At 63.4% G+C, this 20,331-nt stretch overlaps 1 protein-coding gene across 6 annotated transcripts in view; it reads right to left on the reverse strand.

Moving 5' to 3' along the window:
- Window positions 1-20,331, reverse strand: part of RYR1 (ryanodine receptor 1) — a 196,143-nt gene that overhangs the window by 24,505 nt on the left and 151,307 nt on the right. For all 6 annotated transcript variants that reach the window (XM_071800800.1, XM_071800799.1, XM_071800798.1 and 3 more), the window contains 15 exons: window positions 19,136-19,248; window positions 18,939-19,035; window positions 18,714-18,820; window positions 16,917-16,968; window positions 16,274-16,357; window positions 15,087-15,186; window positions 14,918-14,997; window positions 14,729-14,805; window positions 11,058-11,131; window positions 9,611-9,628; window positions 5,101-5,181; window positions 3,897-3,985; window positions 2,700-2,828; window positions 847-951; window positions 294-375 (listed from right to left, as the gene is read on the reverse strand). In XM_071800800.1, the coding sequence (XP_071656901.1) occupies window positions 294-375; window positions 847-951; window positions 2,700-2,828; window positions 3,897-3,985; window positions 5,101-5,181; window positions 9,611-9,628; window positions 11,058-11,131; window positions 14,729-14,805; window positions 14,918-14,997; window positions 15,087-15,186; window positions 16,274-16,357; window positions 16,917-16,968; window positions 18,714-18,820; window positions 18,939-19,035; window positions 19,136-19,248 (1,288 nt within the window). The remainder of the gene's footprint in view (window positions 1-293; window positions 376-846; window positions 952-2,699; window positions 2,829-3,896; window positions 3,986-5,100; window positions 5,182-9,610; window positions 9,629-11,057; window positions 11,132-14,728; window positions 14,806-14,917; window positions 14,998-15,086; window positions 15,187-16,273; window positions 16,358-16,916; window positions 16,969-18,713; window positions 18,821-18,938; window positions 19,036-19,135; window positions 19,249-20,331) is intronic.

The following is a 20,331-nucleotide window of genomic DNA, read 5'->3' on the forward strand; positions in this document are numbered from 1 at the left end:
ACCCCAGAGACCCCTGGGGACACCCCAAGGGACAGGGGATGGCCCGGAGAGCCCTGGTGACCAGGGGACACCCCAGGTGGTCAAGGGACACCCCAAGGGACAGGGGACACCCCAGAGAGCCCTGGTGACCAGGGAGTGGCCCAGATGGTCAAGGGACACCCCAAGGGACAGGGGACACCCCAGAGAGCCCTGGTGGCCACCAGGGGATGCTCTCAAGTGGCCACCACGGGTGGTGGGAAGCACCCTGGAGAACAAGGGGACACCCTGGGGGACAAAGGGAGAGGGGTCCCCACCTTCCAGCAGGGACAGCAGCATCACCACCATGTCCTTCTGCAGGTCCAGCAGCTCCTTCAGGAGCCCGATCTGGCTCGAGTCCTGGGGGGGGTCACACACCATGAGCCCCAGGTGACCCCCCCATAGCCCCGCACCCCCCGAACGAGGGGGTTGGTGACCCCAACTCCTGCACAACCCAAGCATGGGGGTGTCGGGGGGCTCTGCCATGCTGGGGGGGTTAGCGAGGCCATGCAGCGCTATGGGGACCCGGGGGACATTTGGGGGGCTCGGGGGGTTCTTACGCCCGTCCGCGGTCCCGGCGCTTGGCCCCTCTGGCAGCAATGGGGCGGAAAGGTTGGTCAGAGCCACCCAGGGGGGTCCCATAGGGTGGTGTGGGGTCCCCATCCCCAAGTCGGGGGGTCCTCAGGGTGCCCCGGGGCCAACGGGATGGGTTGGGGACATAGGGGTGGCTGCTGGGGACGTGGGTGTCCCCAGATCTCCCCGCCGTGGGGACAGAGGGTTAGTTGGGGTGGGAGGGGGGGTCCCAGTGCTCCCAGTGCTCCCAGTGCCCACCTGGGCCAGCTTCTTCATCATGTGGGCGAAGACGTGGAGGAAGCCGACGACGGCGTCCCAGAGGCGGCTGTGGGCCAGGCTCTGCTGGTTCCCCGTGCAGGGACCCTGCGGGGACAGCGGGTGGCACCCGGGGACCCTCGGGGACACTGGGACCCCAGGGGAGCCCCCAGACCCCCAGGGAACTGGGACCACTGGAGAACATCAGAGACATGGGGAGAACCTGGGATATTGGGGTTGTTGGGGACTCCAGGGGCTTTGGGACCCTGAGGGACTCTGGGGACATCAGGACCCCGTGGACACCGTGGTTCTTGGGGACATCAAGGGACTCTGGGGACATCGGGACCCCTTGGACACCGGAGTTCTTGGGGACCCTGAGGGACACTGGGACTCTGCGGTGACAGCGGGTGGCACCTGTGGACCCTCGGGGACACTGGGACCCCAGGGGAGCCCCCAGACCCCCAGGGAACTGGGACCACTGGGGAACATCAGGGACATGGGGAGAACCTGGGACACTGGGGTTGTTGGGGACTCCAGGGGCTTCGGGGACAATGGGACATCCCAGGGACTCTGGGGACATCGGGACTCCTTGGACACCGGGGTTCTTGGGGACCTACAGGGACATCAGGACCCCCTGGACACCGGAGTTCTTGGGGACCCTGAGGGACACTGGGACCCTGTGGGGACAGCGGGTGGCACCTGGGGACCCTCAGGGACACTGGGACCCCAGGGGAGCCCCCAGACCCCCAGGGAACTGGGACCACTGGGGAACATCAGGGACATGGGGAGAACCTGGGACATTGGGGCTGTTGGGGACTCCAGGGGCTTCGGGACCCTGAGGGACTCTGGGGACATCAGGACCCTGTGGACACCGGGGTTCTTGGGGACATCAAGGGACTCTGGGGACATCGGGACCCCTTGGACACCGGAGTTCTTGGGGACATCAAGGGACTCTGGGGACATCAGGACCCCGTGGACACCGGGGTTGTTGGGGACATCCCAGGGACATCAGGACCCCTTCGACACCGGGGTTCTTGGGGACCCTGAGGGACACCAGGACCCCTTGGGGACACTGAGGAACATCGGGACCCCTTGGACACCGGGGTTCTTGGGGACCCCAAGGGACATCAGGACCCCTTGGGGACACTGAGGAACATCGGGACCCCTTGGACACCGGGGTTCTTGGGGACCCTGAGGGACACCGGGACCCCTTGGGGACACTGAGGAACATCGGGACCCCTTGGACACCGGGGTTCTTGGGGACCCCAAGGGACATCAGGACCACCTGGGGACACTGAGGGACATCAGGATCCCTTGGACACTGGGGTTCTTGTGGACACTGAGGGACATCAGGACCCCTTGGACACCGGGATTCTTGGGGACATCTCGGGGACATCTCAGGGACATTGGGACCCCTTGGACACCGGGGGTCTTGGGGACTCTGAGGAACATGGGCACTGGGGTTCTTGGGGACATCTCAGGGACATCAGGACCCCTTGGACACCGGGGTTCTTGGGGTCCCCAAGGGACATGGACACTGGGGTTCTTGGGGACATCCCAGGGACATCAGGACCCCTTTGACACCAGGGGTCTTGGGGACATCCCAGGGACATTAAGACCCCTTGGACACCGGGGTTCTTGGGGACATCCCAGGGACATCAGGACCCCTTGGACACCAGGGTTCTTGTGGACCTTCAGGTACATCATGGTCCTTGGGGACATCCCATGGACGTTCGGGGCCACCAGGATCCCCAAGACACCGAGACTTCTGGTGACCCCCAGGACCCGGGGACCCCCCCAGGGCCCCGGTGTGGGGCAGGGGGTCCGACCCCCGTTTTGGGGGGCAGGGGACACACCTGGATGTACTCGGTGAGGCTGTTGAAGACCTGCTTGGCCACGGCCATGGCCTTGGAGAAGTTGCGCTTGCCCTGCTCGTCGATGACGTCCTTGCCCGAGTAGTACCAGTAGAAGTCACTGATGGACTCCTGGGGGGGACACATAGGGGACATGGGGACATCCCAGGGACATCAGGACCCCTTGGACACCGGGGTTCTCGGGGACCCCAAGGGACATCAGGACCCCTTGGACACTGGGGTTCTTGGGGACCTCAAGGGACATCAGGACCCCTTGGACACCGGGGTTCTTGGGGACATCCCAGGGACATCGGGACCCCTTGGACACCGGGGTTCTTGGGGACATCCCAGGGACATCAGGACCCCTTGGACACCGGGGTTCTTGGGGACATCCCAGGGACATCAGGACCCCTTGGACACTGGGGTTCTTGGGGACCTCAAGGGACATCGGGACCCCTTGGACACCGGGGTTCTTGGGGACTCCAAGGGACATCAGGACCCCTCGGACACTGGGGTTCTTGGGGACATCGGGACCCCTTGGACACCGGGGTTCTTGGGGACATCCCAGGGACATCGGGACCCCTTGGACACCGGGGTTCTTGGGGACCCCAAGGGACATCAGGACCCCTTGGACACTGGGGTTCTTGGGGACCTCAAGGGACATCGGGACCCCCTGGACACCGGGGTTCTTGGGGACTCCAAGGGACATCAGGACCCCTCGGACACTGGGGTTCTTGGGGACATCGGGACCCCTTGGACACCGGGGTTCTTGGGGACATCCCAGGGACATCGGGACCCCTTGGACACTGGGGTTCTTGGGGACATCAGGACCCCTTGGACATGGGGGTTCTTGGGGACCCCAAGGGTCATTGGGACCCCGTGGACACCGGGGTTCTTGGGGACACTGAGAGACATGAACACTGGGGTTCTTGGGGACCCCAAGGGACATCAGGACCCCTTGGGGACACTGAGGGACATCAGGACCCCTTGGGACATCAGTGGGGGGACCCACGGCAGAGGGAGGGGACGGGGACGTGGGGCTGGGGACGAGCTGTGGAGTGTGGGCCAGGGCCAGGACTGGAGAGCACGGCGGAGGGCTGGGGGGGCTGTGGGTCACCGTGGGGCGCCGTGGGTCACCGTGGGGTGCCGTGGGTCACCGTGGGGCGCTGTGGGGTACCGTGGGGCGCCGTGGGGCGCTACCTGCAGGCGCAGCAGATAGTCCACGGTGCAGATGATGATGTTGATGGTCGTCGTGTTCCCCGTTTGGGTGCGCAGGTAGTTCTGGAAATCTATGGGGGGGGGGACACAGGGTGTCACCCATGGCCACTGTCACCCACTGTCACCCATGGCCACCCCATTGCCCCCAGTTCTGCTCCACAAGCCCCCAAAGCCCCTTTCCCACCCCAGAGCTCCGTGTCCCCCATATCCCCCCATGTTCTCCCATCTCCCCCATATCCCCCTATGTCCCCCCATGTCCCTCTGTGCCCTCTCGTGTCCCCTGTGTCCCATGTCCCATGTCCCCTGCATCCCCCCCGTGTCCCCCATATCCCCCTGTATACCCCATGTCCCCTGTGTCCCCCATATCCCCATGTCCCCCCATGTTCCCCATGTCCCTCATGTCCCCCGTATCCCCCCGTGTCCTGTGTCCCCCCATGTCCCCCGTGGCCCCTTGTCCCCCATATCCCCCTGTGTTGCTCCATGTCCCCCATGTCTCCTCTTGTCCCCATATCTCCCCATGTCCCCTGTGTCCCCCTTGTCCCCCATATCCCCCCGTGTTGCCCCATGTCCCCTGTGTCCCCTGTCCCCCTATGTCCCTCATGTCCTCCTCTCCCCCCTGTATCCCCCATATCCCCCCATGTCCCCCTGTGTCCCCCACATCCCCCGTGTCCCCCCCATGTCCCCCATGTCCCCATGTCCCCTGTGTCCCCCCTTGTCCCCCATATCCCCCCGTGTTGCCCCATGTCCCCTGTGTCCCCTGTCCCCCTATGTCCCTCATGTCCTCCTGTCCCCCCTGTATCCCCCATATCCCCCCATGTCCCCCTGTGTCCCCCACATTCCCCGTGTCCCCCCATGTCCTCATGTCCCCACTTGTCCCCCCATATACCCCCATGTCCCCTGTGTCCCCCCATGTCCCCCAGTGTCCCCTGCATCCCCCCATATCCTCATGTCCCCCATGTCCCCTGTATCCCCCTTGCCCCCCATATCCCCCCATGTTGCCCCACGTCCCCTGTGTCCCCTGTCCCCCTATGTCCCCCATGTCCTCCTGTCCCCCCTGTATCCCCCATATCCCCCCATGTCCCCCACATCCCCCCATGTTCCCTGTGTCCCCTGTCCCCCCATGTCCCCCTGTGTCCCCCACGTCCCCTCATGTCCCCATGTCCCCCCGTGTCCCCATGTCCCCCACCGTTGTTGTGGCCCTCGCAGAGCAGCTGCAGCAGCCGGAACAGATCCTGCGTGAACTCGTCGTCCGACATCACCTTCTCCCCTGGTGGGGACACGGGGACGGGGTCACCCGGGGACAAGGTCACGGTCACGGGCGGCCCAGGCCAGGCCATGCTGGGGGACCACGAGGTGACATCCCGGGGTGGGGCGGGGACACGGGGCAGCAGCGCGGGGACAGCCCAGGGGGACCGAGACACGCGAAGGGGACACGGGGACATCCCAGGGGACACCCCAGGGTGACACAGGGACATCCCAGGGGGACCAAGACATGCGAAGGTGACATGGGGACATCCCAGGGGACATAGGGACACCCCAGGGTGACACAGGGACATCCTAGGGGGATCAAGACACGTGAAGGTGACATGGGGACATGCCAGGGGACATGGGGACACCCCAGGGTGACACAGGGACATCCTGGGGGACACGGGGACACCCCAGGGGGATCAAGACACGCAAAGGGGACACGGGGACATCCCAGGGGGACGGAGACACGCGAAGGTGACACGGGGACATTCCAGGGGACACGAGGACATCCCGGGGGACACGGGGACACCCCAGGGTGACACAGGGACATCCCAGGGGGATCGAGACACGCAAAGGTGACACGGGGACATCCCAGGGGACACGAGGACAGCCCAGGGGGATCAAGACATGTAAAGGTGACATGGGGACATCCCGGGGGACATGGGGACACCCCAGGGTGACACAGGGACATCCCAGGGGGACCAAGACATGCGAAGGTGACATGGGGACATCCCAGGGGACACGAGGACACCCCAGGGGGATCAAGACACGCAAAGGTGACATGGGGACATCCCAGGGGACACGAGGACAGCCCAGGGGGATCAAGACATGTAAAGGTGACATGGGGACATCCCGGGGGACACGGGGACACCCCAGGGTGACACAGGGACATCCCAGGGGGACCAAGACATGCGAAGGTGACATGGGGACATCCCAGGGGACACGAGGACATCCCAGGGGACACGGGGACACCCCAGGGGGATCAAGACACACAAAGGGGACACGGGGACATCCCAGGGGACACGGGGACACCCCAGGGGGACACAGGGACAGCCCAGGGGGACCAAGACACGCGAAGGGGACATGGGGACACCCCAGGGGACACGGGGACATCCCGGGGGACACAGGGACACCCCAGGGGGACGGAGACACGCAAAGGTGACATGGGGACATCCCAGGGGACACGGGGACATCCCAGGGAACACGGGGACACCCCAGGGGGACAGAGACACACGAAGATGACAGGGGGACACCCCAGGGTGACACGGGGACAACCCAGGGTGACATGTGGACATCCTGGGGGACACAGGTGACATGGGGACATCCCAGGGGACACAAGGACATCCTGGGGGACACGGGGACAACCCAGGGACCGAGACATGCGAAGGTGACACGGGGACATCCCAGGGGACACGGGGACACCCCAGGGTGACACAGGGACACCCCAGGGTGACACAGGGGTGACACAGGGGTGACACGGGGACATCACAGTGACACCGGGGGTGACACAGGGGGGGTGACACGGGACACCACAGTGACAGGGGGTGACACGGGGGTGAGAAGGGGGTGACACAGGGACACCGCAGTGACACGGGGGTGACACGGGGGTGACACGGGGGTGACACAGGGGGGACACAGGGACACCACAGTGACACGGAGGTGACACGGGGGTGGCACGGGGGGGACATGGGTGGCAGGGGCTGACACAGGGACACACGGGTGACATCGGGGTGACACGGGGGTGACAGGGGGGTGACACAGGGACACCGCAGTGACACAGGGGTGACATGGGAGTGACACGGGTGACACAGGGGTGACATGGGAGTGACACGGGTGACACAGGGGTGACACAGGGACACCAACAGTGACATGGGGGTGACACAAGGGTGACACGGGAGTGACAGAGGGACACCACAGTGACATGGGGGTGACACAGGGGGGACACAGGGGTGACACAGGGACATCACAGTGACATGGGGTTGACACGGGGGTGACACGGGGGTGACACGGGGGGGACACGGGGGTGACACAGGGGTGACACAGGGGTGACACAGGGACACCAACAGTGACATGGGGGTGACATGGGGGGACACGGGAGTGACAGAGGGACACCACGGTGACAGGGGGGTGACACGGGGGTGACACAGGGGTGACATGGGGACACCGTAGTGACACGGGGGTGACACGGGGGTGACACGAGGGTGACACGGGGGTGACATGGGGACACCGTAGTGACACAGGGGTGACACGGGGGTGACAGAGGGACACCACGGTGACACAGGGGTGACACGGGGGGGACACAGGGGGGACACAGGGGGGACACAGTGACACAGAGGTGACACAGAGGTGACACAGGGGTGACACAGGGGTGACACAGGGGTGACATAGGGACACCAACAGTGACATGGGGGTGACACGGGGACACCGTAGTGACACAGGGGTGACACGGGGGTGACAGAGGGACACCACGGTGACACAGGGGTGACACGGGGGGGACACGGGGGGGACACAGGGGGGACACAGGGAGGACACAGTGACACAGAGGTGACACAGGGGTGACATAGGGACACCAACAGTGACATGGGGGTGACACGGGGACATCGTAGTGACACAGGGGTGACACGGGGGTGACACAGGGGTGACACGAAGGGGACACGGAGGGGACATGGGGGGGACGTGGGGGGGACACGGGTGGCAGGGGGTTAGCGTGGGGGGCACAGCCAGCGGGGCCGAGGCTCTGGGGCCAAGCGGGGCAGCCATGCTGTGGGGACACGGGGACACCGGGGGACATGGGGACACTGGACACGCCGTGGGTCCCATCCTGCGCTGGGGACCACGCTGCTGCCACCCCCCAGCACCCCCGCCTGGGGACCCTGCAGTAACAACAGCCTATAGACCCTGCAATACCCCCTATAGATCCTATACACCCCCAGCCCTATAGGCCACATACACCCTCCCAGCCCTATAGATTCTACAGAATCCCCCCAGCCCTATAGGACCCATACACACCCCCTCAGCCCTATAGATTCTATACAACCCTCACCAGCCCTATATGCCCTATACAACCTCCCCCCAGCTCTATAGATTCTATACAACCCTCACCAGCCCTATATGCCCTATACAACCTCCCCCCAGCTCTATAGATTCTATACAACCCCTCCAGCCCTATAGGACCCATACACCCCCCCAGCCCTATAGATTCTATATAACCCCCACCAGCCCTATAGGCCCCATATGACCTCCCCCCAGCCCTATAGATTCTACACAACCCCCACTGGCCCTATAAGCCACATACACCCTCCCACAGTCCTATAGATTCTATACAAGCCCTGCCAGCCCTATATGCCCTATATAACCTCCCCCGAGCCCTATAGATTCTATATAACCCCCACCAGCCCTATAGGCTCTATACAACCCCCCCAGCCCTACAAAATCTATACAACCTCCCCCCAGCCCTATAGATTCTATACAACCCTCACCAGCTCTATATGCCGTATACAACCTCCCCCCACTCTATAGATTCTATACAACCCTCACCAGCCCTATATGCCCTATACAACCTCCCCCCAGCCCTATAGAATCTATACAACCCCCACCAGCCCTATCGGCCGCATACACCCTCCCCAGCCCTATAGACCCCATACAAGCCCCACCCCAGCCCTATAGGCCCCATACACCCTCCCCCAGCCCTACAGATTCTATACAACCCCCCAGCCCTATAGGCCCCATATGACCTCCCCCCAGCCCTATAGATTCTACACAACCCCCACCAGCCCTATAGGCTCTATACAACCCCCCCCAGCCCTATAAAATCTATACAACCTCCCCCCAGCCCTATAGAATCTATACAACCCCCACCAGCCCTATCGGTCGCATACACCCTCCCCAGTCCTATAGGTTCTATACAACCCTCACCAGCCCTATATGCCCTATACAACCTCCCCCCAGCCCTATAGATTTTATATAACCCCCACCAGCCCTATAGGCCCCATATGACCTCCCCTCAGCCCTATAGATTCTACACAACCCCCACCAGCCCTATAGGCTCTATACAATCCCCCCAGCCCTATAAAATCTATACAACCTCCCCCCAGCCCTATAGAATCTATACAACCCCCACCAGCCCTATCGGTCGCATACACCCTCCCCAGTCCTATAGATTCTATACAACCCTCACCAGCCCTATATGCCCTATACAACCTCCCCCCAGCCCTATAGATTTTATATAACCCCCACCAGCCCTATAGGCCCCATATGACCTCCCCTCAGCCCTATAGATTCTACACAACCCCCACCAGCCCTATAGGCTCTATACAATCCCCCCAGCCCTATAAAATCTATACAACCTCCCCCTAGCCCTATAGGTTCTATCCAAGCTCCCTGCAGCCCTATAGATTCTATAGACCCCCAGCCCTATGGATTCTATAGACCCCCCGAGGCGTATTTACCATTCTCACGGCTGATGACTGCCACCAGGAGCCGGGGGGGGAGAGAAGGGAGACAGGTGAGCGGGGGGGTCGTTAGGGCTTTTTGGGGGTCGTTAGGGCTGGGGGGTCATTAGGGTTTGGGGTCATTAGGGTTTGGGGGGGATCATTAGGGTTTGGGGGGGTCATTAGGGCTTTGGGGGTCATTAGGGTCTGGGGGTCATTAGGGTTTGGGGTCATTAGGGTTGGGGGTCATTAGGGCTTGGGGGTCATTAGGGTTGGGGGTCATTAGGGTCTGGGGGTCATTAGGGCTAGGGGGGGTCATTAGGGTTTGGGGGTCATTAGGGTCTGGGGGGGTCATTAGGGTTTGGGGGTCATTAGGGTTGGGGGTCATTAGGGTCTGGGGGGGTCATTAGGGTTTGGGGGGTCATTAGGTTTGGGGGTCATTAGGGCTTGGGGGGTCATTAGGGTTTAGGGTCATTAGGGCTTGGGGGGGTCATTAGGGCAAGGGGGTCATTAAGGTTGGGGGTCATTAGGGTTGGGGGGGTCATTAGGGTTTGGGGTCATTAGGGTTGGGGGTCATTAGGGTCTGGGGTCATTAGGGTTGGGGGTCATTAGGGCTTTGGGGGGGTCATTAGGGTTGGGGGTCATTAGGGTCTGGGAGTCATTAGGGCTTGGGGGGGTCATTAGGGCTTTGGGGGTCATTAGGGTCTGGGGGGGTCATTAGGGTTTGGGGGGGTCATTAGGTTTGGGGGTCATTAGGGCTTTGGGGGGGTCATTAGGGTTTAGGGTCATTAGGGTTTGGGGGGTCATTAGGGCAGGGGGGTCATTAGGGCTTGGGGTGGTCATTAGGGTTTAGGGTCATTAGGGCTTTGGGGGGTCATTAGGGTTTGGGGGGGATCATTAGGGTTTGGGGGGGTCATTAGGGCAGGGGGGTCATTAGGGCTTTGGGGGGGTCATTAGGGTTTGGGGGGTCATTAGGGTCTGGGGGTCATTAGGGCTTGGAGGGGGTCATTAGGGTCTGGGGGTCATTAGGGCTTGGGGGGGTCGTTAGGGTTTGGGGGGTCATTAGGGTCTGGGGGTCATTAGGGTCTGGGGGTCATTAGGGCTTGGAGGGGGTCATTAGGGTCTGGGGGTCATTAGGGTTTGGGGGGTCATTAGGGTCTGGGGGTCATTAGGGTTTGGAGGGGGTCATTAGGGTCTGGGGGTCATTAGGGCTTGGAGGGGGTCATTAGGGTCTGGGGGTCATTAGGGCAGGGGGGTCATTAGGGCTTGGGGTGGTCATTAGGGTTTAGGGTCATTAGGGCTTGGGGGGGTCGTTAGGGTCTGGGGGGGTCATTAGGGGCTCAGAGCCGCAGCGGGGGCTCGGGGGCAGCAGCGCCAGGGCGGGGGGGGCAGGACGGGGACCCCCAACCGCACCCCCCCCCCCCCCAGTGTCACGGGGTCCCGGGGGGGTGGCCCCCCCACTCACTCGTCCCCTCCTCCGTCACCATCCCCAGCCCCTCCGCCTTGTTCTGCCGCTCAAACGCGTTCAGGTCCAGGACGCTGCGGGAAACGGGGGCCGGGGGGGCCCCAAAACCCAATGGGACCCCCCCAAAGCACCACCAGGACCTATGCCCCCCAAAACCCCCAAAAAACCCACCAGGAGCCCCAAAAACCCCCCCAAGATCCCCCCAGGGGGACCCCAGTTCCTGCAGGGGGACCCCGATTCCCAGAGGGGGACCCCGATTCCATTGGGGGTACCCTAATTCCCACGGGGGTACCCCAATTCTCATGGGGGGGCCCCGATTCCAATGGGGGGACCCCAGTTCACACAGGGGTACCCCAATTCCAATGGGGGGACCTCAGTTCACACGGGGGAACCCTGAGTCCCAGAGGGGGACCCCAAATCCCACGGGGGGACCCCAATTCCAATGGGGGGACCCCAATTCCCATAGTGGAATCCCAATTCCAATGGGGGGACCCCGATTCCCACAGGGGGACCCCAATTCCCACGGGGGGACCCCAGTTCCCATGGGGAGACCCTGATTCCCATGGGGACCCAAACGCCCATGGAGGGACCCTGGTTCCAATGGGGGGACCCCAGTTCCCATGGGGGGACCCAATTCCCATGGGTGACCCCGATTTCAATGGGGGGACCCCAATTCCAATGGGTGGACCCGGATTCCCACAGGGGCACCCCAATTCCCATGGGGGGACCCCAGTTCCTGGGGGGGACCCCAATTCCCATAGTGGAACCCCAATTCCAACGTGGGGACCCCGATTCCCACAGGGGGACCCCAGTTCCCATGGGGGGACCCTGATTCCCATGGGGACCCAAACGCCCATGGAGAGACCCTGGTTCCAATGAGGGGACCCCAATTCCCATGGGGGGCCCCAATTCCAATGGGAGGACCCCGATTCCAATGGGGGGACCCCGATTCCCACAGGGGCACCCCAATTCCCATGGGGGGACCGCAGTTCCCGGGGGGGACCCCAATTCCCATAGTGGAACCCCAATTCCAACAGGGGGACCCCGATTCCCACAGGGGGACCCCAATTCCCATGGGGGGACCACAGTTCCCATGGGGAGACCCCAATTCCCATAGTGGAACCCCAATTCCAATGGGTGGACCCCGATTCCCACAGGGGGACCCCAGTTCCCATGGGGGGACCCCGATTCCCATGGGGGACCTCGGTTCCAATGGGGGGACCCCAACTGCAATGGGTGGACCCCGATTCCCACAGGGGGACCCCAATTCCCACAGGGGGACCCCAATTCCCACGGGGGGACCCTGATTCCCATGGGGACCCAAACACCCATGGAAGGACCCTGCTTCCAATGGAGGGACCCTGGTTCCAATGGGGGGACCCCAGTTCCCATGGGGGGACCCTGATTCCCATGGGGACCCCGATTCCCACAGGGGGACCCCAATTCCCATGGGGGGACCCCAATTCCCACGGGGGGACCCTGATTCCCATGGGGACCCAAACGCCCATGGAGGGACCCTGGTTCCAATGGGGGGACCCTGGTTCCAATGGGGGGACCCCAGTTCCCATGGGGGACTCAATTCCCATGGGGGACCCAGATTCCAATGGGGGGGCCCCAATTTCAATGGGAGGACCCCGATTCCAATGGGGGCACCCCGATTCCAATGGGGGGACCCTAATTCCTGGGGGGGACCCCAATTCCCATAGTGGAACCCCAATTCCAACGTCGGGACCCCGATTCCCACAGGGGGACCCCAATTCCCATGGGGGGACCACAGTTCCCATGGGGAGACCCCAATTCCCATAGTGGAACCCCAATTCCAATGGGTGGACCCCGATTCCCACAGGGGGACCCCAGTTCCCATGGGGGGACCCTGATTCCCATGGGGGACCTCGGTTCCAATGGGGGGACCCCAATTGCAATGGGTGGACCCCGATTCCCACAGGGGGACCCCAATTCCCACGGGGGGACCCTGATTCCCATGGGGACCCAAACACCCATGGAAGGACCCTGGTTCCAATGGAGGGACCCTGGTTCCAACGGGGGGACCCCAGTTCCCATGGGGGGACCCTGATTCCCATGGGGACCCCGATTCCCACAGGGGGACCCCAATTCCCATGGGGGGACCCCAATTCCCACGGGGGGACCCTGATTCCCATGGGGACCCAAACGCCCATGGAGGGACCCTGGTTCCAGTGGGGGGACCCCAGTTCCCATGGGGGACTCAATTCCCATGGGGACCCAGATTCCAATGGGGGGGCCCCAATTTCAATGGGAGGACCCCGATTCCAATGGGGGCACCCCGATTCCCATGGGGGGACCCTAATTCCTGGGGGGGACCCCAATTCCCATAGTGGAACCCCAATTCCAACGTCGGGACCCCGATTCCCACAGGGGGACCCCACTTCCCATGGGGGGACCACAGTTCCCATGGGGAGACCCCAATTCCCATAGTGGAACCCCAATTCCAATGGGTGGACCCCGATTCCCACAGGGGGACCCCAGTTCCCATGGGGGGACCCCGATTCCCATGGGGGACCTCGGTTCCAATGGGGGGACCCCAATTGCAATGGGTGGACCCCGATTCCCACAGGGGGACCCCAATTCCCACAGGGGGACCCCAGTTCCCATGGGGGGACCCTGATTCCCATGGGGACCCAAACACCCATGGAAGGACCCTGGTTCCAATGGAGGGACCCTGGTTCCAATGGGGGGACCCCAGTTCCCATGGGGGGACCCTGATTCCCATGGGGACCCCGATTCCCACAGGGGGACCCCAATTCCCATGGGGGGACCCCAATTCCCACGGGGGGACCCTGATTCCCATGGGGACCCAAACGCCCATGGAGGGACCCTGGTTCCAGTGGGGGGATCCCATTTCCCATGGGGGACTCAATTCCCATGGGGGACCCAGATTCCAATGGGGGGGCCCCAATTCCAATGGGAGGACCCCGATTCCAATGGGGGCACCCCGATTCCAATGGGGGGACCCCAATTCCTGGGGGGGACCCCAATTCCCATAGTGGAACCCCAATTCCAACGTCGGGACCCCGATTCCCACAGGGGGACCCCAATTCCCATGGGGGGACCACAGTTCCCATGGGGAGACCCCAATTCCCATAGTGGAACCCCAATTCCAATGGGTGGACCACGATTCCCACAGGGGGACCCCAGTTCCCATGGGGGGACCCCGATTCCCACCGGGGACCTCGGTTCCAATGGGGGGACCCCAATTGCAATGGGTGGACCCCGATTCCCACAGGGGGACCCCAATTCCCACAGGGGGACCCCAGTTCCCATGGGGGGACCCTGATTCCCATGGGGACCCAAACACCCATGGAAGGACCCTGGTTCCAATGGAGGAACCCTGGTTCCAATGGGGGGACCCCAGTTCCCATGGGGGGACCCTGATTCCCATGGGGACCCCGATTCCCACAGGGGGACCCCAATTCCCATGGGGGGACCCCAATTCCCACGGGGGGACCCTGATTCCCATGGGGACCCAAACGCCCATGGAGGGACCCTGGTTCCAGTGGGGGGATCCCATTTCCCATGGGGGACTCAATTCCCACGGGGGACCCAGATTCCAATGGGGGGGCCCCAATTCCAATGGGAGGACCCCGATTCCAATGGGGGGACCCTGATTCCAATGGGGGGGACCCCAGCATCACCTGCAAGTCTGCATCAGCGCCTGGATGCTGTGGAAGAACCCGACCTCCCGCTTCTCCTTCAGGTAATCCAGCATTTTCTGGGGGGGGGGGGGACAGGGACACACATGGGGACACGTGACAGAGGGACACGACCCCCATGGGGACACACGGACACGGGGACAGACGGACACGCCCCCCCCCCCCCCTTACCTGCTGCACCTCGGCGTTGCCCCCGTTGAGGATGGAGATGCCCAATTTGAGGGTGGAGGAAACCATCTCCCCCCGCTCCCCTGGAAACGTCACCGGGGGGGTCACCAGGGGGGTCCCCAAGGTGTCCCCCGTGTTTTGGGGGGTGGGTTTTTGGGGGGGGGGGTCTCACCCTTGCAGGCGCTGATCATCTGCAGCACCATCTCGGCCGCCCCCCGCGTGTGGAGCCGCGACTGCTGGTACAGCAGCTTCTGCTTCTCCATCTCCTTCTCCTGGGGGGGGGGGTGTGGAGCACATGGGGGGGTTATAGAGCTCATGGGGGTTATAGAGTTCATGGGGGGGTTATAGAGCTCATTGGGGGGTTATAGAGCTCATAGGGATCATAGAGCTCACGGAGGGGTCATAGAGCTCATGGAGGGGTCATAGAGCTCATGGGAGGGTATAGAGCTCATGGGGGGGTTATAGAGCTCATTGGGAGTTATAGAGCTCATGGGGCAGGCACAGAGCTCATTGGAGGTTATAGAGCTCATTTGAGGGTTATAGAGCTCATGGGGGTTATAGAGCTCATGGGGGGGACACAGAGCTCATTGAGGGGTTATAGAGCTCATGGGGGTTATAGAGCTCATGGGGGGCACAGAGCTCATGGAGGGGTTATAGAGCTCATGGGGGTTATAGAGCTCATGGGGGGGTATAGAGCTCATGGGGGTTATAGAGCTCATGGGAGGGCACAGAGTTCATTGGGAGGTTATAGAGCTCATGGGGGGGTTATAGAGCTCATGGGGGGTTACAGAACTCATGGGGGGGTTATAGAGCTCATTGGGTGGTTATAGAGATCATGGAGCAGGCACAGAGCTCATTGGAGGTTATAGAGTTCATTGGGGGTTATAGAGCTCATGCGGGGGTCACAGAGTTCATGGGGGTTATAGAGCTCATGGGGGGGTTATAGAGCTCATTGGGTGGTTATAGAGCTCATGGGGGGTTATAGAGCTCATTGAATGGTTATAGAGCTCATGGGGGGGTTATAGAGCTCATGGGAAGGTTATAGAGCTCATGGGGGGGTTATAGAGCTCATTGAATGGTTATAGAGCTCATGGGGGGGTTATAGAGCTCATGGGGAGGTTATAGAGCTCATGGGGGGTTATAGAGCTCATTGAATGGTTATAGAGCTCATTGGGGGGTTATAGAGCTCATGGGAAGGTTATAGAGCTCATGGGGGGGTTATAGAGCTCATTGAATGGTTATAGAGCTCATGGAGGGGCACAGAGCTCATGGGGGGGGTTATAGAGCTCATGGGGGGTCACAGTGCTCACAGGGCGGGTCAGAGAGGACATGGGGGGCTCAGGGCCCCCCCGCACCCACCTCGAACGATCCCTCAGCTTCTTCCTCCTCCTTCTCGTCCTCCTTCTTCTCCTCTTCCTCTTCCCCTTCCTCAATGTGGCAGCTCTGGGCGGGGGGGGGGACACATGAGCTGGGGGGGCCCCGCTTGAGGTCCCCCCCCCAGCACCATCCTGGGGACACCCCCAATCCTCGGGGACACCCCCAATCAAACATGGGAACACCCCCATCCCTGGGGGTCCCTCCAATCAACGGGGATACCCCCCAATCCCTGGGGACACCTCCCAATCAATGGGGACACCCCCCAATCAATGGGGACACCCCCAGTCCTCGGGGACACCCCCAATCAATGGGGCCACCCCAAACCTCAGGGACATCCCCAATCAATGGGGACACCCCCAAGCCAGAGGACACCCCTAATCAATGGGACACCCCCAATCAATGGGACACCCCCAATCAATGGGGTCACCCCAATCAATGGGGACACCCCCAATCAATGGGGACACCCCTAATCAATGGCACACCCCCAATCAATGGGGTCACCCCAATCAATGGGGTCACCCCCAATCCCTGGGGACACCCCCAATCCCTGGGGACACCCCTAATCAATGGGACACCCCCAATCCCTGGGGACACCCCCAGCCCCGGTCGGGGGGGTCGGACCCACCTTGGCCATGATGTCGGCGTACGCCATGTACAAGTGATCCTGCTCCAACTTACTGCGGGGGGGCACGGCTCAGAACGGGGGCCCCGGGACCCCCCACAGCACGGGGGGACCCCCACAGCACGGGGGGACCCCCCACAGCACGGGGGGACCCCCCACAGCACGGGGGGACCCAGGAGTGCCCCCCTTCCCAGGTGTGTCCCCCCATTCCCCAGGTGTCCCCCGCCATGTGTCCCCCCCCTCCTCAGGTGTCCCCCCATTCCCCAGCTGTCCCCCCATTCCCCAGGTGTCCTCCCCCATGTGTCCCCCCCATGTCCCCCCCCATTCCCCAGCTGTCCCCCCATGTCCCCCATCATCCCCCAGTTGTCCCCCCCATGTCCCCCCCATGTCCCCCCGTGTGTCCCCCCCACATCCCCCCCATGTCCCCCCCATTCCCCAGCTGTCCTCCCATGTCCCCCATCATCCCCCAGTTGTCCCCCCCATGTGTCCCCATGTCCCCCCCATTCCCCATGTGTCCCCGCTGTCCCCCCCATGTGTCCCCCCCATGTTCCCCCCCCATTCCCCAGGTGTCCCCTCCCCAGTTGTCCCCCCCATGTTTCCCCCCCATTCCCCAGTTGTCCCCCCCATGTGTCCCCCCATGTCCCCCCCCCCATTCCCCAGTTGTCCCCCCCATGTGTCCCCCCCATGTCCCCCCCCATTCCCCAGTTGTCCCCCCATGTGTCCCCCCCATGTTCCCCCCCCATTCCCCAGTTGTCCCCCCCATGTGTCCCCCCCATGTTCCCCCCCCATTCCCCAGGTGTCCCCCCCAACTTGTCCCCTCCTCCCCAGTTGTCCCCCCCATGTTTCCCCCCCCATTCCCCAGGTGTCCCCCCCTCCCCAGTTGTCCCCTCCATGTCCCTCCCCCATTCCCCCAGTTGTCCCCCCCATGTCCCCCCCATGTCCCCCCCCATTCCCCATGTGTCCCCCCATATCCCCCCCATGTCCCCCTGTGTGTCCCCCTGTGTGTCCCCCCCATGTCCCCCCCCATTCCCCAGCTGTCCCCCCATGTCCCCCATCATCCCCCAGTTGTCCCCCCCATGTCCCCCCGTGTGTCCCCCCCACGTCCCCCCCATGTCCCCCCCCATTCCCCAGGTGTCCCCCCCATGTCCCCCCCCATTCCCCAGTTGCCCCCCGTGTGTCCCCCCCATGTCCCCCCCCATCCCCCAGTTGTCCCCCCCATGTGTCCCCATGTCCCCCCCCATTCCCCATGTGTCCCCCCCGTGTGTCCCCCCCACGTCCCCCCCCATCCCCCAGTTGTCCCCCCCATGTGTCCCCATGTCCCCCCCCTCATTCCCCAGTTGTCCCCCCCATGTGTCCCCATGTCCCCCCCCATTCCCCATGTGTCCCCCCCGTGTGTCCCCCCCATGTCCCCCCCCATTCCCCAGCTGTCCCCCCATGTCCCCCATCATCCCCCAGTTGTCCCCCCCATGTCCCCCCCATGTGTCCCCCCCATGTCCCCCCCCATTCCCCAGCTGTCCCCCCATGTCCCCCATCATCCCCCAGTTGTCCCCCCCATGTCCCCCCCATGTGTCCCCCCCATGTCCCCCCCCATTCCCCAGCTGTCCCCCCATGTCCCCCATCATCCCCCAGTTGTCCCCCCCATGTGTCCCCATGTCCCCCCCATTCCCCATGTGTCCCCTGTGTGTCCCCCCACGTCCCCCCCATGTCCCCCCCCATTCCCCAGTTGTCCCCCCCATGTGTCCCCATGTCCCCCCCATTCCCCATGTGTCCCCCTCGTGTGTCCCCCCCATGTCCCCCCACCTCTTCTCGGTCAGCGCGGTGCGGCTGAAGTGCAGGATGAGCTGGTGCAGCGGGTCCGGCTTCTTGTCCTGCTCTTCCTCCTCCTCCTCCTCCTCCTCCCCGGGCTTCTACCTCAGCCACCACCACAGGGCTCACCCCAAAGCCCTGACCCCCCAAAACCCCCCTGAGGTCCCCAAAACCCCCCCGGACCCCCAAAACCCCCCTGGACCCCCCCAAAAATCTCACCGAGAGGTCGTCGATCATGCGATCCTCAAAGGGATGCTCCTCGGGGAGCAGCCAAGCCAGCTTATAGGCTTCCAGGAACATGTTACAGGCGCGATGCCTGGGGACACGGGGCGGGGGGGGACACACGCATGAAGTGGGGGGGTCACGGGGTGGTTGGGACCCCCCCCCGGTGGCTCCCGGTGGCCCCGCGGTGGCACCTGGGCAGGTTGTAGAGCGGCGTCATGCGGAAGCAGGCGACCACGGCGCGGCGCCGCTGCTTGGACAGCAGCTTGTGCCACACGGCCTTCTTGGACTTGTAGGGGTGCTCCGTCTGGGGGGGGGGGGGGGCAGTTCGGTGACCCCCCCCGGGTCACCCAGAGACCCCCAGAGACCCCCAGAGACCACCCCGGGTAACCCAGGGACCCCCAGAGACCCCCATAGACCACCCCGGATCACCCAGAGCCACCTTGGACTTGTAGGGATGCTCTGTTTGGGGGGCAGCTTGGTGACCCCCCCAGGTCACCCAGAGACCCCCAGGAGCCCCCTGGACCGCCACAGACCACCCCGGATCACCCAGGGACCCCCAGGACCCACCTAGACCCCCACAGACCACCCTGGATCACTCATGGACCCCCACAGACCACCCCGGATCACCCAGAGCCACCTTGGACTTGAAGGGGTGCTCTGTCTAGGGGGGCACCTCGGTGACCCAGAGACCCCCAGGACCCCCCTGGACCCCCATAGACCACCCTGGATCACCCAGAGACCCCCAGGACCCCCCTGGATGCCCATAGACCAGCCCGGACCACCCAGAGACCCCCAGGACCCCCCTGGACCCCCATAGACCACCCTGGATCACCCAGGGACCCCCAGAGACCCCGAGAGACACCCCCGGGTCACCCAGGGACCCCCAGGACCCCCATAGACCACCCCGGATCACCCAGAGCCACCTTGGACTTGTAGCGGTGCTCTGTCTGGGGGGGCAGCTTGGTGATAGAGCACGACCAACACCTCCTGCACCCCAGGGATCCTCAGACCCCCCAGGACCCCCAGGACCCTTCTGGGACCCCCAAGACCTCCCCAGGACCCCCAGAACCCCCAGGATCCCCCCAGGACCCCCAGGACCCCTCCAGGACCCCCCCGGTCCCTTCTGGGACCCCCAGGGACCCCCCTGGACCTGTTCAATGTGATAGAGCACGACCAACGCCTCCTGCACCCCAGGGATCCTCAGACCCCCAGGACCCCCAGAGACCCCTCCAGGACCCCCTCAGTCCCTTTGGGACCCCCCAGGGACCCCCAGGACCCTTCTGGGACCCCCAGGGACCCCCCTGGACCTGTTCAATGTGATAGAGCACGACCAACGCCTCCTGCACCCCAGGGATCCTCAGACCCCCAGGACCCCCAGAGACCCCTC

The sequence above is a fragment of the Patagioenas fasciata genome, chromosome 33 (assembly GCF_037038585.1).
Source record: "Patagioenas fasciata isolate bPatFas1 chromosome 33, bPatFas1.hap1, whole genome shotgun sequence".
Taxonomy (NCBI): domain Eukaryota; kingdom Metazoa; phylum Chordata; class Aves; order Columbiformes; family Columbidae; genus Patagioenas; species Patagioenas fasciata.